Genomic DNA, 25,156 nt, shown 5'->3' with positions numbered 1-25,156 from the left:
ATTGAAAACGGAATGAAATGTAGGTCTACCTGCAAACAATGTAAAAAGCCTATGCTGACTGCATCAGTGCTCAAAGTATTCTAAAAGTTTATCAATTAATTGTTAATAACTAACTAACTTCTATTCAAGTCATATTTCTGGAACTTTCTGGTATAATTATTTATATTTTTTATTCACTCGCCGTGGCCCACTGGTTAGCACTCTGGACTTGTAACCGGTTTGAGCCCCGACCAATGTGCCGTGGCTGAAGTGCCCTTGAGCAAAGCACCTAACCCCTCACTGCTCCCCGAGTGCCGCCATTGTAGCAGGCAGCTCACTGCACCGGGATTAGTGTGTGCTTCACCTCACTGTGTGTTCACTGTGTGCTGTTTGTGTTTCACTAATTCACGATTGGGTTAAATGCAGAGACCAAATTTCCCTCACGGGATCAAAAAAGTAGCCTATATATACTTATATACTTATACTTATACTTACTAAATGTTCACAGAGTTACAAAGTTCTCATCAGGTGAGTAAAAGTTAGAATGGTGGTCATTTCAGATGTTTCTGCCACCACTTCATAAAACTCTCATAGTTTGAGAACTTTTATTTGTAGGATATTGCTTGTTCACAACTTGAGCTGTGTATGCAAGGAGTTCAAAATATACTTTTAGGACTCCCTGTTAATACTTTTGGGAATGCTAAAGTCTTTTTATTAGTATTATTTCATCTGAGCTACATTTTACACTGATATGGCATGATGGAAATATAAACACAGCTAACAATGGTATTAAATTGCAATAGTCTAGATTAAATGTAATGAAATATTCAACTAAGGTAGACTGCTGTTGTTCACAGCACTAAGCTATTTATGGTTACTGATATACTCTGAGTCTCTGGCCCTCTCTTAGAGCCAGGCATAGTGAGCTGGCCCTCGGAAGAAAAAGTTTGGGGACCACTGCTCTAGCTTTTCTAAATGTTTCCTTTTGACATACTTTCCTTTTTATGTCCATCCAGTGTTGTTTATCCTAAATGATTGGCCTGAAGCACCTATCAGATGGGCTTAAACACATCATTAAAGAGAGGGGCAGGATGATTCCACAGGGACCAAATGCTCTTTCTTAGAGGTCTGTTTAAAGTTCTTCCAGATGCTATATGTGTGCCTGTGTTCTTCTTTTAACAAACTGTGGCACACATCAGTGTTTTTGTCAGTCTGGATAAATAAGTAAATGAATGAATGAATAAATAAATACATTACTTTGTGTACATTTGCTCATTCAGCATACATTTTCTTCCAGATTAGTCTATACAAAGTATGCCAGTTTATGCGGTTCCATTGGGAAGGGCCATGACTTGGTTCCTTTTATTCCGCTAATATGGGTCTAAATATCCCAAACATTTCGCAATACATCCACCACTTCCTGTGCATTAACACTAACGAGGCAAAGAAGCTGTTGGCAATAGACAAAATCCCCTCTGTCTGTGGCACAAACCGCAATTGTAACTTACACTAGTAAAAAAAAAACAGACACAAAGAGAATGTAGAAAGTGGAAAATACAGTACCAAGTCATGTCGCTTGGTTTTCCCGGTTTATTGGGAGATCTCTTGGCTGTTTTTCTTTCTACTCTTTGCTAGGGCCTCGTCTACATCCTTGAGTGTGTACGTGAGCACATACACCTCTGCCGTGGTCTCAGTCAACATGTCCAGCAGCAGTTCAACGTGCAGTTTCAGGGCGTTATTCTCCTCCTCCAGGTTACGGACCTTCTTCGTCAGCCTTCGGACCCTGGGGTCAGCCTCGGGCCTCTCCCTACAGCTGTCTCTAGAGGTGGCAGTTGGGGTTGTTCTGGGTGTGGCGGTATCGTTGACCCAGTGCCCAGCGGCGAAGGTCAGGGTCTGGCCAGTGAGGGTGAGTGTGGGCGTAACGGGGGTGAGCCCCAGGTAAGGGCCACGCGTGCCGTAGCTGAGGCCGAAGAGGGAAGGGGCCAAGGTGCGCTGGCGGACAGGGCTCTTCTTGGGGTTCCAGACGTCGGTGAACAGGCCCGTGCTGTAGGAGGGGTACGGGGGGGTGGTCAGCCTGTCCAACATCTCCCTTAATGTACACATGGTCTGGGGTCAGACGAAGGCTCCTGATTGGCTGTACTGTGATGAATGTGGTCCTGTGTCTGTGTGTTCCAGTGGACAAATCTGTTCTTATACTTGTTACCTCTGCTGTGCTGCAAGCTTAAAGTTGACTTTAGACTGAATATCTAAAGTTACTTAAGTGTCACAAGTCCATACGATGTAGCCATGGCATCAAATCTGAATTTAGAGGGGAAAAAAAGTTTACTCCAAACTACAATTGGAGAGACTATGTTCAAACTAACTTACAAATAAACATGCCTTAACTATAACTGTCTGTACTTAACTTTTTTACTCTAGGCTTACATTGAGTGAATGCTGCTTTGCAGATATAAGGCAGATACATAGGCTACCACATCTACTTACTTTCAGCTGCCAACTTAGTTGATGTGTGTGCCACTCATCTTATGTTCGATTTTAGTGCTCTAGAATCTTTGCAACAGTAGGAAATCGAACGTCTCCACTGATGACAACGATGGAAGACTAAAGTGCAAGATTGCGTTCTAAAAGTTGGAACGAGAAGAACTGACAATCCAGATGTGACTGGGAATCTAGCTACGCTTTCATCACATGTGGAAATCTTTTCATTCCCTTTAAATTACTCCTTTACAAAAACAGCCAGATGTTTCGCTCTGGATAGATCTTCCTTGTTCCAGTTAATTCCCTCCTTATGATAAGCAGACTATTTTCTCATGTAGCCTACAAGATGCGCACACGACGGGCACCTTGAGGCCCACGGTGTTGTAAAAAAAACGCTTTACTTCTCATAGGCCTAAACATTTTTTATTACTTACACTTAGGCCTGTTATTTTTTTTTCTGTTTGTTACATACGGTCTGTTTGCTTGTAAAAGACACTCTTAACGAGAATGCCGGTAAGAAAAAAAAATCTCTAGGACTAGACTTTTCACTCGCGTGCTGTACCATGATCACCAGCTCAGTGTGCCAGCGCCATCTTTGGTCATCACTACCAAACTTCTCCGAAAACGGTGACACGGCGCCCTCTACAGTTATACATGTCCATTCTAATTTTCAAAAGGGAAAATGAGGTTGAAATTATTTCTAGACCATGGATCTTCATTAAATAGATTTTTACTATTATTATTATTTTCATTATTATAATTGTTATTATTAATTGATGGATCAAATATATCAATATAACAATATAAAGGCCAATAACATTTATGTACTGCTACATAAACAACAAACATGACCACATTTTTTGCCAAAATAGTCTTCTTGTCTTTATTCATTGGTATCAAAACAAAAAAGTTCAATTCAGGACTTGAATACTTACATATGAGTCCTGTGGTGGAATTACCACCTTACTGTTTGGAATGCGTAGGTGAAACACAGCTTGTTTGAAACAATTTGGTTTCAAACAGGGGTGTAGTGGTAAAATAAGAGGTGGGTAAAGTAAACAATGAATTCTGTGATCACACTAAGGTGGACTGCTCCATGTGGTATCGAATTTCTAAAAATGGCATTCAGAACATGTTTGATAATGTTGGAGGTTACTGTTCAAAGTTTATAACATTAACAGTGATATTATGGTTCCTTGAATGTTGATGAGTGTACATATTGTGAATGTGGATAATATAATACAGTGTGATATTTGAATGTTAAAAGTTGCAATTGGTGAATAAACTCTTGAGAGGTGGATAAACAATAAGAGATGGATGAACTCTATATCTGACTCTTAAGAGGTGGATAAACTGTGTTTACTTGCGTTGAACCTCCACTACAGCCCTGGTTTCAAAATGCGTCCATTCTTCCTGTTGGAACACATACACCACACACACATCTTTCATGGCTGCTTCCCTTTACACTTTATCCACTTGAGTTTTGATAGGCCTACATTTATTTTGCTAAAATAAAATGGGGGGTGGGGGGGCTCATGAAATAAGCAGCCTACAAAGGTATGACAATCAAGAGACAGATGCAGCCTTAGGGTAACATACAGCCATGTGAAAAACACCAAACCCTACGTGGCGCTATCAGTTGTTTCTACTCCTGGACCTAAATCTGATTAGCAAACGGATCAACCCTTTCAGTTCCACTGCTGTATCAAATCAATGTTTCTATACCCTCCGGAATTATTGGCACCTTTGGTAAAGTTGACTAAAAACAGGTATAAAAAATAATCCGTTGGTGATCTCACAATGAGAACAATGAGGAAAAATCCACCCTTGAAGGGAAGCAAATTTATTCTGAGAAAAACACGTTGAAAACAAAAACACGTTGCTCACAAATATTGGCACCCAGAAAAGTTTTATATACAAAACCTAACAGAAGCATTTCCCTATCTAATTGTAATTTATTTAAGTTAATTAGAGTGTCTTTGAACTTTCCGAAGTAGTTCATGACTTTCTTTTTCACTAAGGTATGAAAATAAAGTGACAGAGAGGCTAAATCCTCTAGTCATTTTTCAACATTGGAAGGGCAAGAGAATACACTAAATCTAAATAAAAACAAAGCGTGTTGACATTTGTAAGTCAGGGGATGTCTATAAAAACTAGGTACTTTGATAGGTTGAAAATGCCTATATTTACAGTTAAAACAATGATTAACAGGTTGTAATCAACTGGAAATGTGACAAACATGCTTGGACAAAAGGTTATCTTACCCCACGCACATTATGGAGGATGGTAAGATAAGCAAAAAAAGATGATACAGAAAAAGGTATCATGGGGTCACCAAGTCCCCCAAAAAATCTTCAAAAGTGACCTCACTGCTAATAGATCATTTAGAGCAGTGGTCCCCAAACTTTTTCTTCCGAGGGCCAGCTCACTATGCCTGGCTCTAAGAGAGGGCTAGAGACTTGGAGTATATTAGTAACCATAAATAGCTTAGTGCTGTGAACAACAGCAGTCTACCTTAGTTGAATATTCCATTACATTTAATCATAAGCTACTGCAATTTAATACCATTGTTAGCTGTGTTTATATTGCAATCATGCCATATCAGTGTAAAATGTAGCTGAAATGAAATAATACTAATAAAAAATAGCATTCCCAAAAGTGTATTTTATTCAAAATGTGTGAACTCTGAACTCTGTGTCTTTGCATACACAGCTCAAGTTGTGAACAAGCAATATCCTACAAATAATTTGAAGTTCTCAAACTATGAGAGTTTTATGAAATGCTGACAAAAACATCTGAAATGACCACTTTCACTCACCTGATGAGAACTTTGTTGAACATTTGAACGAGTGAACAAAAAATAGAAATAATTATCCCAGAAAGTCCCAGAAATATGACTTGAATAGAAGTTAGTTAGTTATTAACAATTAATTGATAAACTTGTAGAATACTTTGAGCAATGATGCAGTCAGCATAGGCCTCTTACATTGTTTGCAGGTAGGCCTACATTTTATTCAGTTTTCGATGGCAAACGCGAAACAGCGCCAAAACCACCAGTGGACAAAAAGAGTATTACATGTGTTTAAGACTCGCCATAGAGAATGAATAGGGGAAATTACGGAGGTTATAGTTTGACGATGTCGTACTCCCATGCGGGCCAGATATACCACGGACATGTTTTTGGGGGCCACCCAAAATGAGGTGGCGGGCCGTAGTTTGGGTACCACTGATTTAGAGGGCATGCCAGGTAAAGGCCTGTCCAGTCATTTAATTACCAATGTAAACGCAAGGAATTACTGAATGGTACAGTGACTTTGTCTGAAAGTGTGGTCTATTGTCAGATGAAATGAAAATTGCGCTCTTTAGCTACAAACACTTTAGGTGTGTTTGGCATACATAGAAGAACGACTGTACTGAAAAGAACCTCATACCTAATGAGAATTATGATGGAGGGGCTGTGCTATTGTGGGGATGTTTTTATTCCCGAAGGTCTTAGGAACCTAATTACGGTGCATGGTATCATGAACACCAAGAAAAACCTGAACATTTTCAAAGGAAATCTGTCAATTTCTGCCAAGATATTAAAAGTTTGCATTAAAGTTTGCAAGTCTGCATTCTGACCCTGATCTGGAGGACAGAAGTGGCCCTCTGCCTTGTATAAAAATGTGAAGTGCAGTATATCGGAACAGCACTTAGTGAGTGGACACACAGATAATGGACCCAATTATAACCTCTTCAGCCCTACAAGGAGGTTGAGTTTAATAAATAAATACACTCTCTGCGTTAAGGCAATTCTGTATTGTAAATACATATAAGTACGAATAAATGATGTACTTTTGTAAATAATTCTGTACTATATAATATGAGTTACAACATCATTAAACAAAGACTAGAGAGAATGCAATTGAAAACATTAAGCATGCAAGAAATGTTCAAACATGCTCACATGAGAAAGGAGACATTAACATCACCAGCAGCATTGGCTTCACATTATTAATGAGATAAGACAAAGGTTAAAAATACACATCCCTTGCAGATAGATAAGACCACAAAGATCAAACATCACTGATTGTCATACTGTTCATTTTCCCAATGCAAGAGTTGACTACCTCACAGACATACTCAAATATATGCTCAAATATATTACTATATGCAAACAAATATTTTCTAAACAAAATAGGTATGCTCCAAAACAGAAAGAGGATGTACTGAGGTGTGCACAAGAGACACTGTGCAGTACTGTACTGTGCATCTGAATCATATAAAAACAGACTGATGGTAGCCTACAGTCATACACATTTTGCAGATTTTTATTTTATCGAAAGATAGATGGTTACACAGACATGAAAAGATGATGAAATAATTGTGTTTGCAAGTCCTCTTCCTTCATTTTTTCCTTCAATTTAAAAAAATGCTTTGTACAAAATATTTTTTACAAACGGACCCTGTCTCCTTCAGGTTGTGTTTCTTAATTTTGCACAAAGGGTGTACACATATGCACCCAGTACACCTCTAATCGGCTTCCTCTTCGCTGTAATCATGCTCTGCATTTCCTCAGAGGAAGATGTGGTTGATGGACTGGGGGATGTCGACGCCCAGGTAGAGCCTACTCATGGTGCACAGGACCCCCACAGCTCCTAGCCCGATCAACACCCACTGGACTTTGGCGCAGAAGTACAGAGGCTTAAGCCTAGCAAGAGGGGGACACAGCACAGGAAGACTTGCACTTAGAAATACATTATGTGGTGCAGCTCAACCTACTGTGAACTACTGACCCGTGGAGAGAATGGGAAAGATCTAAGATCTTTAGTCCCTGCGCCATCGACAAATAGGAATAGAGCATCTGCTAGTTCCTATAACAACTTTAATGTTACATGTCACTGCAAACCGAAAGTAAACACACACTCTGACCACAGCAACACACAATAGAACCCCAATGCAGTGAGTGCATGCATATATCTTGACCTGATTAGAAAATCATACCTTTCCTTGAGACTACCAAATAACACTTCAGTAAAATACAATAAAGTATTCAATTAAAAAAAGAGCAGTCAGATGACAGGTAAAGATCCTTTTGACCTGGCGCAGAGGTAGAGGCTTGAGACTAGGGAGAGTGGGACATAAACAAGAAGACATAAGCCTGTTGTAGAAAGCGCAGCTCAACCTACTGTTTGAGCTACTGACCTGTGAAGACAATGTCTACATTCCTACATTGTTGTATCCCTTATTTACTCTCTTTAACTCTACACTGTAGCCCTTATTTACTCTCTATAACTCTACACTGTTGTAACCCTTATTTACTCTCTTTAACTCTATACTGTAGCCCTTATTTACTCTCTATATCTCTACACTGTATCCCTTATTTACTCTCTATAACTCTACACTGTTGTAACCCTTATTTACTCTCTATAACTCTACACTGTAGCCCTTATTTACTCTCTATATCTCTACACTGTATCCCTTATTTACTCTCTATAACTCTACACTGTTTTAACCCTTATTTACTCTCTATAACTCTACACTGTAGCCCTTATTTACTCTCTATATCTCTACACTGTATCCCTTATTTACTCTCTATAACTCTACACTGTTGTAACCCTTATTTACTCTCTATAACTCTACACTGTAGCCCTTATTTACTCTCCATCTCTACATTGGTTAATTTCTTCATTGAAAAACGTTTCTGTTCTGTGTACTGCATTTCAGATTTGCACACTAACTGAATAATGCAGCAGACATTTGTATTGGCTGCCCCCTTCATGTGGTCAAGAGTGGACATGATTTCTTAGTTTATTTCCGTATCTTTCTCCCGTGTTGATAAACGGTGGCAGGAGGAAACAGACATTATTGATGTTGTGGGTTAAGGACAAGAATGATGTGTGTGTGTGTGTGTGTGTGTGTGTGTGTGTGTGTGTGTGTGTGTGTGTTCATGTCATGTCACTGCACTGAAATTGAACAACAAGATAAAGCTGGCTAACAAAAAATGGAAGACCAGAGAGGTCAAGCTGTTTTTTTGTGTCAATTCACGTGAGCATTTTCGTCATAATCCTGGTTTCTTTAGACTACTTATCCTTCTAATCCTAAATGGCTGTGGTCACATCTCAGGATGAAGTTCAAAAGGTTAAGAGGTCTGTTCACAGGTGATGATGACATGGCACCCTTCTATATTGGGAGGGTTAGCTGAGCAATCTGCTCTAGTCTGATATGAACTGTACCTTCTGTATGCTTACTGATCCTGATTAACTCTTTATTTTACCAACAAAACTGCTTCCAGCCAGACAAACCCACCTGACAGAGAAATTAATATATCATATGCCCCCTTTGGGCACCCAGAAAAATGAATATATCATATGCCCCCTTTGGGGACCCAGAAAAATGAATATATCATATGCCCCCTTTGGCACCCGGCAGCTTTGTGTTTTTGCCCTGAGACCAAAGCGGCAGGGCTACACTGTGCAAATGAACTGGCCCACCTGCCAAGAGGGGACTCAGCATAGCCCCAGAAGTACTGATAACGGCCATGCAGGTAAAGGAGTCCGAAAAGAGTTGTAACCCCTGAAATAGAGAGGGATGGAGAGAACATAAAGAAAGAGAGAGGATGGAGAGAACACAAAGAAAAATTAGAGAGAACGAAACAGATCCGTAAAACATGTTCAATTTAGTGCAATAAGAAATAAATAAGAAAATGTTGGGTGTTCAAAGACATCAATAGAATAAGGGCCTAGTGTTTTCATAAGAGTATAACTGGTTAACGAGAGCACAAGGCACACCTTGACTGAAGAAGAGCCCAGATACCCACAGAGAAGAGATGAAGATGGGGAAATACTCGGAACAGTTTGCTCTGGGAAAATGAGAAAACTTAAATGAAGAACTCAGCTATTGTATTATTGTACTAAACATTGTATTACATCATATTGCAATGGCCCCTTGTTATTATTGATGCACAAAAAATACAAATGGCAATATGATATTCTGCATAATGCTACTGTTTCTTTGTATAAACCTATACGGTAGGCTACACTAATGTACAGATATCTGCTACAGTATGTTATAAGGTTAGTAGCCTAAACACAAGAAAATCTTTATAGGCTGTTTGCATGTTGTGCTTTTATCATTAAATGGCATTTCGCCTAAGGTAATAGTATAAGCCTAAGGTAATAATATAAGCCTATGGTAATAGTAGTCTAAGGTAATAGTAGCCTAAGGTAACAGTATAAGCCAAAGGTAATAGTAGTCTAAGGTAATAGTAGCCTAAGGTAATAGTATAAGCCTAAGGTAACAGTATAAGCCAAAGGTAATAGTAGTCTAAGGTAATAGTAGTCTAAGGTAATAGTATAAGCCTAAGGTAACAGTATAAGCCAAAGGTAATAGTAGTCTAAGGTAATAGTAGCCTAAGGTAATAGTAGCCTACGGTAACAGTATAAGCTTAAGGTAATAGTAGTCTAAGGTAATAGTATAAGCCTAAGGTAACAGTATAAGCCTAAGGTAACAGTATAAGCCAAAGGTAATAGTAGTCTAAGGTAATAGTATAAGCCTAAGGTAACAGTATAAGCCAAAGGTAATAGTAGTCTAAGGTAATAGTAGCCTAAGGTAACAGTATAAGCCAAAGGTAATAGTAGTCTAAGGTAATAGTAGCCTACGGTAACAGTATAAGCCTAAGGTAATAGTAGCCTAAGGTAATAGTGTAAGCCTAAGGTAACAGTATAAGCCAAAGGTAATAGTAGTCTAAGGTAATAGTAGCCTAAGGTAATAGTAGCCTACGGTAACAGTATAAGCCTAAGGTAATAGTAGCCTAAGGTAATAGTATAAGCCTAAGGTAACAGTATAAGCCTACGGTAACAGTATAAGCCTAAGGTAATAGTAGCCTAAGGTAATAGTATAAGCCTAAGGTAACAGTATAAGCCTAAGGTAATAGTAGTCTAAGGTAATAGTATAAGCCTAAGGTAACAGTATAAGCCAAAGGTAATAGTAGTCTAAGGTAATAGTAGCCTAAGGTAACAGTATAAGCCAAAGGTAATAGTAGTCTAAGGTAATAGTAGCCTACGGTAACAGTATAAGCCTAAGGTAATAGTAGCCTAAGGTAATAGTATAAGCCTAAGGTAACAGTATAAGCCAAAGGTAATAGTAGTCTAAGGTAATAGTAGCCTAAGGTAATAGTAGCCTACGGTAACAGTATAAGCCTAAGGTAATAGTAGCCTAAGGTAATAGTATAAGCCTAAGGTAACAGTATAAGCCTAAGGTAACAGTATAAGCCTAAGGTAATAGTAGTCTAAGGTAATAGTAGCCTAAGGTAATAGTAGTCTAAGGTAATAGCAGCCTAAGGTAATAGTAGCCTAAGGTAACAGTATAAGCCTAAGGTAATAGTAGCCTAAGGTAACAGTAAGCCTAAGGTAAGGTTAGAACAACTTAGGTATGTTGGCTACAACAATAGGATCTGCTTGTCATTTTCTGACCATGTGACCTATAAGACTATTTTCCCCTACAATCATTCTGCCACCTGTGTTATCTAACGGACTGAGTGACCCAAGAGGGGTAATCTGGAAGTAGGCTAGAGTAGATCATGGGGTCCTTTGGGGAACGATTAGCCTAATAGAGGTTAACAAAACTGACAGCAAATCTATATGCATGCACGAAATCTCTGATCCAATGCATTTCAGCCCTGAGCTATCTTCACAATACTAGCCTACCTCATAGATTGTTTATGTAGGCTGGGCAAATGTAGAATAGAGCCCATATTAGGGTAGTATAATTAGCCCTTACTGAGCTCTGAAGATTCTTTCAAATTCTGGTGGTCCAGTTGTCATTGGTGGGGAGACGGAGTACTTGCGTCGAGCATAGATAACCTGCAGCGAGAAGTACGCTGAAGAAAAGGAACAAGCAAATAAAGTAAAAGTTAGATTTAGAGAAGTACGCTAATTTATCACAATATGTCAATTTTCTAGCCTAAATTCACTTGTACACACAGATAAGAGGATGGACACACTCAAGACATTAAATAATCTATGATTTTTAAGTGTGTCAACACAGAAGGGCAACAGCGGGGTATTTAGTGGTGCAGCTTAGTTAATAATTCATAACAATTGTGCATTTTATCCTTTCAAAGCATACCATTTGGTACAGATAGCCAAGACGTTTAAAGAATGAATATTGACCCATGGTGAACTTTCAATATGTAACCCATGGCAGCCAACAGGTGATATGGTGATGTATTAATTAGTGGTGCACGTTCACAGTCATTGTGCAACGGTTTAGAGCAACACACCAGGTAGGTAACCAGGTTTAGAGCAACACACCAGGTAGCCTAGATAACCAGGTTTAGAGCAACATACCAGGTAGCCAAGGTATCCAGGTTTCTCCTAGAATCTTTGGTTTAGAGCAACACACCAGGTAGCCTAGGTAACCAGGTTGGATTGCCTCAGGGCTTTCGTTGGATTAAGAAGAAATTAATGCCCAGTTCAATATCAGGTTCCACCTAGGCTGGGCAATTTGCCCATGTTATTCATTAGATAAGGTTAATGTATAGCCTTCAACATATTTCTTGCTCGTATCGGATTATGTCATTTTCCTTTGGGGTTAAATAAAGTATTCCTATATCTATATATCTATATATCTATCTATCTATACAGTGCTAAGCTTTAGTGAATATACCCATGCTAAAGTTGACTAATAAGAGGAATAAAAAAATATCTTTTGGGAATTTATGTTAATGTTTTAATCCAACCTTTAAGCACACCGATTTTCTTTGTGAATTATAATAATGTATCGTAAATAAATAAATGTTCTTCCTTAAAATACAGGGGGCATAAGTAAGTATACCCCTATGTTAAATTCTCATAGAGGCAGGCAGATTTTTATTTTTAAAGGCCAGTTATTTCATGGATACAGAATACTATGCATCCTGATGAAGTCATGACATCATCATCACATACCCTTCATCATACCTAGAGACTGGCATGGTTGTATTTCAGTTAGCCTAATAGCTGGTTTGATTTGCATTGAGAGATGATCTTAAGTACCTAATGCCAATCTCTAGGTATGGTGAAGGGTATGTGATGATGTGGGGCTATTTTAATTGCAAAGGCCAAGGGAACTTTATCAGGATGCATAGTATATGGGAATTTAACATAGGGGTTACATTACATTATTCATTCATTCATACATTATTCAAAATTGGTGTCCTTAAAGGTTTTTCCTCATTTTTTTAATTAATGCATTACGATCAATTACCAAAAGATTTTTAAATTCCTCTTTTTAGTCAACTTTAGCATGGGTGTATTCATGCTTAGCACTGTATCTAAGTATCTAAGAATATAAGTAAGTATACTCTTTTGATCCCGTGAGGGAAATTTGGTCTCTGCATTTATCCCAATCCGTGAATTAGTGAAACACACTCAGCACACAGTGAACACAGTGAGGTGATGCACACACTAATCCTGGCGCAGTGAGCTGCCTGCTACAACAGCAGTGCTCGGGGAACAGTGAGGGGTTAGGTGCCTTGCTCAAGGGGACTTCAGCCGTTCCTACTGGTCGGGGCTCGAACCGGCAACCCTCCGGTTACAAGTCCAAAATGCTAACCAGTAGGCCAAGGCTGCCTCTATCTACTAAAATTCATACCCCTGACAAATATTCTTTTAATGTTGATTTCCTCTTGACGAAAATGTGTATGTTCTCACTGAAATTGACACTGTCACAATGTGGGAGAGACAATGTGGGAGAAAGATGAAATCAAAAAGAATAACATTTGTATGGAAAAATGGCATGTCCAAAATTATTCATAGGCTACCTCTTAACATGTCTCCACAATGATTCTAGACTGCACCTTTTTAACAGCAATCCGGGTTTTGGGGCAGGAACGATTATTTGCATCATCTGGCCTTGTGCTCACTTTTTTTGACAGATTGAGGTCTGGAATCTTGATATTGTTCACTTGCCTTGTTTGGCTGTATGTTTTGGATCACTGTGTGTTTTAGTGGCCCAATGCCGCCTATGCCGGGGCAGGTCTCTCGGCAGACTGCCCGATCTGTTCCTCCAAAAATCTTAATAGTCAGGTAAAACCCCAGGATAGGTGTGACATAAGGTACTAATGCAATTTTTTTGCATAAATTGATGGTTTAGGGGGTGTAGACTCAGAATCTGACGGGTCCCGCTCCGGCACCCTTGAGCATTTTTTTTAAATGACATAATTTGCCACGTCCCTTTTTTGACCATAAAAAAATAACTAGATGCACATTACTGTATAAACCCATCATGTATGGTATCAAATGAAAGCTCTTCTCAAACTGATTTCAAGTCCCTCCAGAGAACATAATAACTGTAAAGCCTGGTAAGGTCGCACCGCTGAAATGGTAGGCTGAGCCACAAATTGTATCAACCCTCAACAATTAATCAAATAGACAAAGTTATAAGGAACAAAGTAGAACTTTCTCACAGATTCTGAAAGCAACTATATACAGAACATGTTGCCAGGCTGGCCTTGTACACATCACAAATATCAAATGTCTCCTCCAAAAAACATTCATTCAATCAGACATTTCTCCCTCACTTTCATCAGTATCCTCCCCTGAAAGTGTAGCCATCTTCACATTTTTATTTGCACACTGTTCACCACCTTTGCAATGGCAGTAGGTGGTGCATGGTAGTCCATCTGACTGACAGCTGCAAGAGGCCCAGGAGCATGCTGGCACTGCCTTGCATCCACAAGCAACAAGCTGTAGACCTGTTTTGGGTGGAATGTCAGTGTTGCCATGAACAGGCACAGGAATTCCATCCTCTATTTTCCAATCAAACAGGGATACATCATCAGTACACACTGGAGGTGTTCTTTTGTCAGCAGCTCTCCACAGAATGACTTGCAGCCATGCACGCTTGATGTGTTCCGCTGCATATTCTCTTGTTGGAGGAAGACTCTTTATTTTAGGAGGGTATATTTTCTTGGTGAATAGTATGTATCTCAAGTTACTGAGGCTTTCAACAGTCTTTCCATAGTAGAGGCAAGAAAGGAAATCCATTCCTGCCTTCATGCTCATCAGCTTCTACAGTACATCTGTAAAATTCTTCAAATCAAGATTCCTCTTGAGCATCAAATTGATTGCTGAGGTTTTCCCTTTGCCATATGGATATGACACACTGTCACAACCAAACAATGGTTCAATGCATGAACAGCCAACAAATCATAACATTTGTCTCCTAATTTTGCAGCCATAGCATTAATGTCAATTACTTTGGGCATCCTTACTGGTTAGGGAATCGGATTTGTGACTGAAGGGTGGCCAGTTCGATCCCTGACTGGTAGAAAAAATGTGGGTGGGAGGAGTGACTTAACAGTGCTCTCCCACATCCATATCCACGGATGAGGTGCCCTTGAGCTCTGCTCCCCGGCCGCCGGATCAAGGGCTGCCCACTGCTCCGGGTGTGTATGTATACTCCTAGTGTGCTCACTGCTCTAGGGTGTGTGTGTGTTTGAATGGGTGTACACTGTTTGTGTGTGTGTGTTGCACACTACCCCCGAATGGGTAAAATGCAGAGCACAAATTCCTTGTATCGGTGGGGTCAGCCCTATGTTCCCACATTTCTAGGGTTAGGGTTAGGCCTGAGGTGTGGGTTAGGGGACATAGGGCTGTGGGAACATAGGCATGCTCCCGTACTGTTAAATGTAAGTATACTTGGGCAGCCATGGCCTACTGGTTAGGGCTTCGGGCTGCCGGTTCGATCCCCGACCAGTAGGAGAAATGTGTGTGTGTGTGTGTGTGTGTGTGTGTGGGGGGGGGGGGGGGGGGGGGGGTGGGGGGGGGTGGGGTGTTCGTTGTGTGCTTCATCTCACTGTGTGTTCAAATTCCATATTCCTTGTATACGCAAGTCTACTTGGGCTATAAACCTGATTTACATTTGTTGTAATTATGTAAATAATTTGTCCAAATTATTCGTGTCATTCCTTGCAATACTGGAAGAAATAATGTTCTTGATTCTGTCCTCTCCTCCTGTAATCAACTTTGGGGGCAAATTCAAGGACTATTATAGTTAATGTGCTAACTAACTGGCAAGTACCTCATAACTCAGACTAGTTTGTATCAATCCTGGATTGTGTTGTCTATTTTTAAAGCATTAAAAAAAATGTTAGGATGAAAATACTGGGAGGAAATCCAAGGACAGTTATAATTAATGTGCTAACTACCTGGGAAGTACCTCACAACATTGCTGTCTGAAATTCAGCGACTGATTCAAGGGAAATTAAAGCTAAAGTGCTAGCTAACCCGCAAGTTGGTGAACTAGGGTAAATCAGACTTGCTATAATTCATATTAAAATGAATTACTATTGAATGATTGCATTCCTGTATGTATTAAACTACATGGCAGTTCCATAATTTATTTAATTTAATACCAAACATGACACGATTTAGAGGTATAAGATATTATGCAGCAAAAAGAAACCTAATTTGACCTTAAAGGTCACTTTGCAAAAGGTATTTTGCTCTCTGGAGGGACCTAAACTATTTTGTTCTACTTTATTATGGTCAAAGCTGATTCCTGTATGAAAAGAGCTTTAATTTGATACCATACATGATGGGTTTATATGTTAATGTCTATTTAGATGATTTTCTATGATCATAAAAGGGGTGTGGCAGGTGATGCCATTTTAAAGAAAATGCTCAAGGGTGCCGTCAGATTCTGAAAGGACACCCCCTTACCTATCAATTTATGCAAAATTGCATTAGTAGCTACCTTATGTCACACTTATGCCCAAATTCCACAAAGTTCTACCTGACTATAATGTAGCCCTTTGTTTTAATATGACCATTTACTTCAGGTTACCAGGTTTTTTATTTTTTATTAAATATATATGAAAACGCTTCTTAAAAAAAAAAAAAAGAAAAGAAAAACACCACATGTTGATGACACCCAATGTTTTTACCACATTTTCTTACAACCTTTAGCCATGTGGCAGTGTCATTTTCAATCATTACAAAACATTGGTCAAGAGAAAATCAATATTTAATCAATATTTGCCAGGGGTTTGAATGACGAACCAGAGAAAGTTTGGGGGTAGAGATATTATTTGCAGGGGACGTTTAAGAAATGTTGAGCTACTCTCTGAACATGATGAAAACAGGGAGGAAAACTTCAGAAATTGTTTACATGTCATATAAGACGAACACTATGGCAGGGCTACAGATTTACAGTTAAGACCACGACTCGTCTCGTCGATATATTAACATAGCACTATATTCGAATTTGGAAACACGTGTAGGCTATCAATCTGCGATCCAAATTTTTGGGCTGCATTATGTTCCATCTTACCTACCAACTTTACTTGAGCGGTTACAAGGTAACAAGTATTAAGTGATTCAACATTTTAATTCATTAGCCTAGCCTACTATTAACTCTTGTGAAAGTCTCTGTCAGAATCTCCCGATAGCGCACGGTAGGCTACTCTGAAAAGTTTAGCTATAATTTGTGAGATAACAGGCTATAACCTTGTCATATAAGAATGAATGCAGTAATCGATATTTCTTACCTTGCTCTAAAAGACCTAATACCGTTACTGCAGCAATGCAGACAGTCTGGTCGTGCATCGTTCAGTAGGCGATTTAGTAGAACAGTGAATGTTGAGAGGCAGCAAAGAGCACTTCTGCACGCTTTGAAGGCTGCACTGCGATGATTTTATCTCCACACATGACGCGAAATTTACTCGCTGCACTCACTTGTGACCTTGATGGGCGGAGCATCTAGCCATTCAGGTCATTCATTATCATCATCATGATGACAACCTATGAGTCCAATTAATTTGTTCACTTCATTTACAGACCAGATAGAAAACAGTAGTATCTGAGGATGCCATGATCTGAAGTCTATTGAAAACATTGCTGGAATCTTGTGCACCCCATAGGCCTAAATGGGCAATGAAACATTATCTCGAGGAAGATGCCCCCAGCATTATCAGAGGTGGCAAAGGTAAAAATAAAAAATAAAAATATACGTAGCACGGAGTGACCCCCCCGCCCCCCTAAACTGCCGGCGTCGTGTACACGCAAGGCATATAACCATTAACAAAACCTCACCGGTTTCACAAAAACCGGCGTCGTATAAACAGCACCTTAGTGTACTGTAGTGTTGACTACCGTATATATTTACATCACCTACACTTCATAACATTCATGTGGCAAATCCTATGCAGGGGTGGCACTAGAAAAGGGCCTTAAAGAAAATATGTTTGGGCCAAATACTAGGGGGGTCCGGGGGCATGCCCCCCGTAAGAAATGTTTGAAAAATAACCCCTTAAATGATGACATCTGATGACTTTTATGGGAAGTATTGACACATTGAGATACATATATTTCAAACATTATAGCAACTTATTTATAATAGAGCAAAGCAGCCTAGGCCTACACAAGACTAAACCAAATATGACTGAAATATATAGGCCATCATGATTATTTTGTCAACAGTGATGCAGAACCATGGATTTTTTCAATTTATAACATGTTTTGTTTATAACTCAAACCAACATTGAGTTAAAATGTTGATTAAATTATTTACTATATGCCTACTTGATGATAATATATAGCCTGCCCCCGAACAGTCCTCTGGGCCTATACGTACAAAATAGTGAATCATGTGATAGGCCATACTGATATTGATGCTGATTGAAGAGGTTGAAGGTTGTTAATATTTCAGTTCCAAAGAGAATCAAATTACATCGATTCCTCTCTTCCCAAAGTAATACTGAAGGTCCTACACCTCTCCTCCTAAAATAAATTGTAGGCTCTTACTGTTTTAAGCTACTGCGCCAGGATTGTGTAGGCTAAGCGGCTACAACACTAGTTTTACAGGCGCACAAATGGAGCGCTAGCGTTAAAATGGGGACTGCGACTTTAAATAGGCGACTTTTTATCTATTAGCACAATGCTACAGTAGACTATTTCCACTAAATATTCAGCTCATTATTATGTGCAAGACCAATGTTTACTAAGCATGCCAAAACTTTGATCTCTTGGCACTGTCACCATAACGTTACGTTTTCTCATGGTGAGATGCATGGCATCCCGAAATATGTTTTAGACAAGCCGGGGCGCAAGGTTCACGGATGTGAACGGCTGGACAAACGCGAAATGACAAGTAAACAATGTAGTAGGCCTAAGGTAGACAGGCTTTGTGGTTAAAACTATGAAAACCTGCAAGGTTAGGCTAGTCTGTCACAGCTAAATTCAAGCACAGCTTGCACGCGCAGAAATTAAAATATCCGTATTAGATTATCGGAAAATCAAAACGAGAAAAAAAACAACTTCATACATGATGTCTTTTTAAATCAATTTGTTGACATTTACCGTTCCATGGCTTCTGCTGAGAAACTAGTTCGCCACACACACTGAACTTGAATCAAGCATTCTTCAGAACGCATGATCAACCTAGTCCAGGCAAAGTGAGGTCTGACCCAAAACTAATTGCAACAGAATTTATTTTCACATTTTTATATTTCAATTGATGATCTAAACACCATAGTAAAAGTCCATGAAAATCCAGTTGGTGGAAATATGTTAAAATGAGGGTTGTTTTATGCATTATCCTTCAGCAAATACTGACAAAACTGTAATTAGAATGTTGTAGAATAAGCATTCTAAAGAATATCTGACCCCACCTAACTTAACATGGAATTTTAGAATATTGCATTGTTGAGGAACATTCTTTTATTTTCAAAGAGTTAGTACATTTCTCAGGCTTATTTCAGACTGGTTTGTTGCCAACTGGAAATGGTTGTTGAGTCTTTAAATAGAGCCAGTGGGTTTTTGCATGTAAGTGTTCCACAATGTTAAAGTTGTACAAACACATAGTTTTAACTTAAAAGCATTATTAAGCCTAGGAAAGTGTTTTTGGTGGTCTGATTTAGAGTTCACTGAATCATATACAGTACATGACAAGTATCAGTCCATCATTTTCCAAGACTTATAGTAATTGACCTCTTGCCCGGGGGTTGACTGAGAGACTGTCTGTCCAATCAGAGGGGCCTGTATGATGCCTCTTTACTTTGCACAATTTTGGCTAAAACAGTAATCAGACAGCACAGCATGTTTATGTAAGTGAATGAATGAATGAAAATTGTAAAGTTAAAGATGGACATGATAATGTCCAAATTCGACAGAAAGGTGCAGATAACTGCAACTAGCCTCCAAAGAGGTGACTATTGTTGTGACATCTAGCAAAAGGTGCTTGCTATACTAATAAATATAGTTTAAGATTAATAATTTAAATGCATGCCTATGCATGGGTCATGGTTTTACCAAAATCATAGAACAGCCAAAACTATACATATTCTAAAAGCATATGCCCTGTACATGAAATATAGCATTAATCAACTTATGTCCCATCTTCCTCCATACCATGCATAATACATACTCCTCTGTTCTGTATAGGTGAATCAAGTGAACAGCTGATACATTTTGGCCTGCACTATTAAGAGAAACAAATTAAACATCATAAACTATATATTTTCTAAAAGCATATAACCTCTAGAAGTGATGTTACACCAATTAGGACATGTCCCATCTCCCTCCATGCAATGCACAATACATTGCCCTCTATTCTGTATAGGCGAATCTAGTGTAAAGTGGACACATTTTAGCCTATACTGTCTATGGAAAACAGATTAAATACTCTAAACTATATATTTTCTGAAAGCATATAACCTCTAGAAGTGATGTGACACCAATTAGGACATGTCCCATCTTCCTCCATGCAATGCACAATACATTGCCCTCTATTCTGCATTGGCAAATCTAGTGTACAGTGGATACATTTACAGTCAAGGGAAAACAAATGAAACACCCTAAACTATATATTTTCTGAAAGCATATACCCTCTAGATGAGACATTACACAATTCAAGACATTTCCCATCTTTCTCCATGCCATGCACAATACATTGCCCTCTATTCTGCAAAGGTGAATCTAGTGTAAAGTGGATACATTTTGGCCTATAATGTCCAGGGAAAACAGATTCATTTTCTAAAAGCATATGCCCTCTAGATGAGATATAATACCAGTTAAGTATTATCTTCCTCCATGCCTTGGACATGGTACATATGCCTGTTTTGCATTTACTCTGTATTAAAACACATTGATTTTAATATATCGCTGAAAAAGGTAGAGCATTCCAAAATGTTCAATGTTAACATTTAAAATCATATTATTATTTCATTTGACCATCATTTGTCCCTTTGACCATCATTTGTCCATCATTTGACCCTATTATTTCATTTGACCATCATTGACCCCTGTGGGCTGAATAGTAATTGAGATATAGGGCTATATTTGTCTAATACGCATGGTCACTATCAAATAGCTTAGGGGTTTGTCCAGTCCACATTGGGGGTGGTTTTGTTTTCAAAAGTCCGGCACCTGGCGCAAAATGGTGGATCTATATGTTTCTTAATTAGTCATGGGTGTGTTTTGGGCGTAACATCCTTTAAACCAATGAGAGTGATACTGTCATTCTCTTTAACAGCAAGCAGTGCGACTTCAAAAAGTGCATCGGTATTTTGATAGCGGCGCAGTTAAAGGAATCAGCTTGCACCCGAGACCGTATGGAACAGGTATTCCACTAAACCATGCTTTACTAAAACCAAGCAGAGTATAGCCTATAAACGCATCTGCACTCGTGTATTATTTGAACTCATTGGCAAAGTGAAACTAACTTCTCCGTGGTGTCATAGTCAACGACAAAACAGTTATACACAGTTAATTACTTTCACTATTGACTGACAATAGGTTACCATTGACAAAATAGCCTGAAAAAGGCAACACTTACCCCAATAGTGTTTAAATGACTAAATAAGAAACCTAAGGACATTTATCCTGCAGAGGAGTTGCTTACATCTCGTGACAGTGCGTCTTCAGCTGTGCTCCATATGTGCCTCTCGCCTATTCACTTTTAATTGTCATTAACAATTTGAAAATGATGGTGAATAACTACTCATTGTGAGACGTATTTCCTGATATCTTTATTATAATTATGTTCCCCATTGTAATCGTGTAATTTATAATGTTTTTATGGATGTGCGCTGGTGCACGTTCCTGTGGACGAGAAAAGCAGGGTGTAGTTGTGCACCCGCCCATCACTGTTGATAATGCACTCTTAAAATAACATATAAACAACTCGCCATGGATTTCTGACCAGGTATTTCTTGGTCAGTGGCGTAATGCGTTTTAGGTAGTGTAAGATAGCGATTTTTAGATAATGCGCTAGACCCGTCCTTAGGTCGTTAATTGCCACACGACTGACGAAAAACTATATAATAGAAATACGTGTTGCATCGTGATGATTATACGCTTTGCGCTGTGCTTTTGACTGTCATGATAGGGCCCATAGCCATTCTAACCTCTTGGCAGCCATTTTGGTGGCCATCTTGAAAAGTATAAGTATATATACTCTTTTGATCCCGTGAGGGAAATTTGGTCTCTGCATTTATCCCAATGCGTGAATTAGTGAAACCAACACAGTGAGGTGAAGCACACACTAATCCCGGCGCAGTGAGCTGCCTGCATCAACAGCGGCGCTCGGGAGCAGTGAGAGGTTAGGTGCCTTGCTCAAGGGCACTTCAGCCGTGATACTGTTCAGGGTTCGAACCGGCAACCCTCCGGTTACAGGTCCGAAGTGCTAACCAGTAGGCCACAGCTGCTCCCAAATGACCCCTTTCTGCCCCCAAATGACCCATTTCTCAAGGTCAGATTTTACTAGATTTTTAGTATGTTATTTAGCATGTCTAACAGTAACAGAATCCATAAATAAACCTTTTGTATCAATTTTTTCAATGTTGAACCCTATATTGACCCGCCTAAAGTTACTCAACTTGCACTGGATCATCTTCCTGAATCTCAATATTATCACAAGTGTGGGCAAAAGTCAGCACCAGTCAGAGGCTACATTCATTGTTTTGCACTTTTATGATGTCATCACATCACCAAAAGTATTGGTTTTACCAAAAATATTTGTCAATATTTTAAACTACAAAAATACATACCTATAAAGTATTTTGATACAAAATGCAAAGTCATTTTATTCAACCCAGTCAAATTACGAATATACAATATATTTTGTATTTGAAATATGGAATACATGTACAATAAATACTGCTCATCCCTGTAGGCATCACTTGTTCTGAGATACCATGTTTGGTTCAGGAGATATAATGAAGAATATAGGCGTAATTCAGTTATAATGGAACATTTAATAGTTGCCACGGCGATCATTAGGGTTTTTTGATAATGGTTTCATATCTGAAAATGTTCAGGGCTCCAAACTGTACAAGTTCACCAAGTTTCATGCTTATATGAAAGAATTAGACCTAATTTTCACATATCCCCTGTACTATGAAAGTTCAATAAAACTGCCACAGGTGCAGCTTTTCGCCATTGACCTATGCACAAATAATTCCAATTTTGACAATGTTCCACCACTTGGATTTTCATGGACTTTTGGTATGTGATATGGGAAGGTTTCATGAACTGAATACAACAAAAATAATTTCTGTTGCAATTAGTTTTGGGTTGGGTGATTTTTTCTCACAGATTGCCTGGACTAACCCGTCTACTTTCACTTTCAATGAAATCCCCTAGTAAACGGAATAGCCTACACTACCTGCGGCGTGATATGCGGAAAGATGTGAAGCACAAAACCCGTCGTCATTGTCAGCGGCCTGTTATAGCCTACATAACAATGGCCTGTGTTATACAGAAATATAGCCTACCTCTGACCGACAGACCCCCCCCATTTTCAAGTCGAAAAAAAAAAGGAATTCCGTTTTAAAACGTAAGAATCACACCCCTGATTATTATCTGAGGGACTTTTTCTTCAAACTAGATTCCAGTGTATCTAACTCAGTGTTTTTCAACCACTGTGCCGGGGCACACTAGTGTGCCGTGAGAGATCATCAGGTGTGACAGAAAATTACCCAAATGTCATTCACTGGTCCAGAAAGCTGTTGCATCAAAGAATTTATAACCACATGCTCTCATTGATTGTATGATTGCACTATTTGTGGTATGCAGGCATTGTACAACGCCCATATCCAGGGGCCCCATATCCAGTATTCACAGAATCATCACATATCTAGTTCATAACAACAATTAAATTAGATATAGTCACCTACAAATGAAACAGAGGGCACTTGTTTTATTGAGCAGGTCTTGCATAAAAGCCATAATAAGGCCATATCTGTGTATTATGAAATTTTAGGCCATGGCATGCTTATTTTTTCTTCACACAGGATGTTAGTGTGACGTGGGACATTTTAAGTGTCAAAAGTGTGCTGTGGCACAAAAAAGGTTGAAAAACACTGATCTAACTCTTCAGACTAACACAGGGTGTGGTGGATAGACATGAATCATCTCAGCAATCTCCACTTTAAGTTTCTTAGTAATATGCTGCCTATACTCCACCCATACTTCCCATATTCAAACACATACACAAATTCTCTCTTAACCTTTCTGGTCATGAATGCACACTGATTTACTATGAAGTAGCGGCCAATAAAAAAAATAAAAAAAAGTATGATCTATAGCCCAATGTGCTTCAGGGTTAATAAAAAAATATTTACATTTTTTCAGCAGATACAAACAGTTGTAAAACAGTTGTATACATATCAGGTGGGCCTATGCAAAAGACTGTGGTAAATTTGTCATTCTGTTTTCTGCACAAGATTGCTCAGGAACTAACAGTCTGCAGCTCTGTGGACCTTCATCCAACAGGAAACGGTTAAGTGGAGCAGCAAAGGTGGGGGAGTCATAGAGCAGAGCGGGCGGAAGAGCAGCTACGTGCTGCTGAACTACGCCTTCCTGACCAGGAGACAGGCCAATTTATCCATTAGCAAAAACACTGTTGGGCTGCTAGTCAGTCCAGGAAGATGCGGGACACATTGTTGCCTTGAAAGGAAATGTTTGTTTTTTTTGTAAGGAAAGGAATTTTTTTGTAACCTTACTTGGGGCGCCAATAAGTCCACAATCCAGTCGGTGTACAATTAGGTAACTACTTTTCACCCCTTTTGCAGAACAATGGCTGATAATTAATTAAGAAGATTAGCAACACATAGGATGCAGAAACAGTACAGCACCAACCTTTCATCTACAGATATTAGTGTGTTGATTTTCTTGTGATGCATCAAGTATCCCAGAATTTATGTATCTTTTTGATACCATCACCATATTGTATTGGGAGTTACTCTCTGATTTCCACATTTAGTATTATTTGGACTTCTCGTAGCCCAACCTTTGCAAGGTTTCTGCATGCTAGTCAGCACACTAGCTTTAGACCACTGAGGAAGTAATTCTGATCGTGATCCTGATTAGTTGAACAGTAGGCCTAAGACAGCCGCTGCTCTGGCACACAGGAAATGAGTGATAAGAACTATAGATGTTTTCAGACACGTTCTGCACTATATGCAGATCTTTGTCATATGATGCTAACTGTACATGCAGAAGACACCGACGCACATGAACAGAATCTCTGCGTGTTTGAACACACACATGAACAGAACTGCATGTCCGGCTATGATGTTCAGATATACAGCTCAACCGCTTGACATCCACAGAACATGCGGAATTGCACCTATGTCTGAAAGCAACTTGTGATGTATGGACTTTGTACTTTTACTTTACTCTCGGTCCATCAACCCATACTAAAAGGATGGGCCAAGGAAAACACAGGCCAAGAG

The 25,156-nt window shown here is 39.1% G+C and overlaps 2 protein-coding genes across 3 annotated transcripts; both read right to left on the bottom strand.

Moving 5' to 3' along the window:
* Positions 1–1,515: 1,515 nt before the first annotated feature.
* LOC121694984 (protein chibby homolog 1-like) lies at positions 1,516–2,513 on the bottom strand. 2 transcript variants are annotated; one of them, XM_042075446.1, is made up of 2 exons: positions 2,464–2,513; positions 1,516–2,277 (listed from the first exon to the last, which is right to left on the bottom strand). In XM_042075446.1, the coding sequence occupies exon 2, from the start codon at positions 2,080–2,082 to the stop codon at positions 1,570–1,572; it is 513 nt and encodes a 170-aa protein (XP_041931380.1). In that variant the 5' UTR covers positions 2,083–2,277; positions 2,464–2,513; the 3' UTR covers positions 1,516–1,569. The 2 variants fall into 2 exon arrangements, with proteins under 2 accessions (XP_041931380.1, XP_041931381.1); XM_042075447.1 differs by having other exon boundaries at positions 2,404–2,475.
* A 4,238-nt stretch (positions 2,514–6,751) lies between these two features.
* On the bottom strand, positions 6,752–17,122 carry ltc4s (leukotriene C4 synthase). Its single transcript, XM_042075448.1, has 5 exons — positions 16,970–17,122; positions 11,218–11,317; positions 9,228–9,298; positions 8,931–9,012; positions 6,752–7,147 (listed from the first exon to the last, which is right to left on the bottom strand). The coding sequence occupies exons 1-5, from the start codon at positions 17,025–17,027 to the stop codon at positions 7,012–7,014; spliced, it is 447 nt and encodes a 148-aa protein (XP_041931382.1). The 5' UTR covers positions 17,028–17,122; the 3' UTR covers positions 6,752–7,011.
* Between the last annotated feature and the right edge of the window lie 8,034 nt (positions 17,123–25,156).

The sequence above is a fragment of the Alosa sapidissima genome, chromosome 20 (genome assembly GCF_018492685.1).
Source record: "Alosa sapidissima isolate fAloSap1 chromosome 20, fAloSap1.pri, whole genome shotgun sequence".
Lineage (NCBI taxonomy): Eukaryota > Metazoa > Chordata > Actinopteri > Clupeiformes > Clupeidae > Alosa > Alosa sapidissima.
The sequence above is the reverse complement of the archived record's forward strand: the minus strand, read 5'-3'. Positions and strand labels throughout refer to the sequence as shown.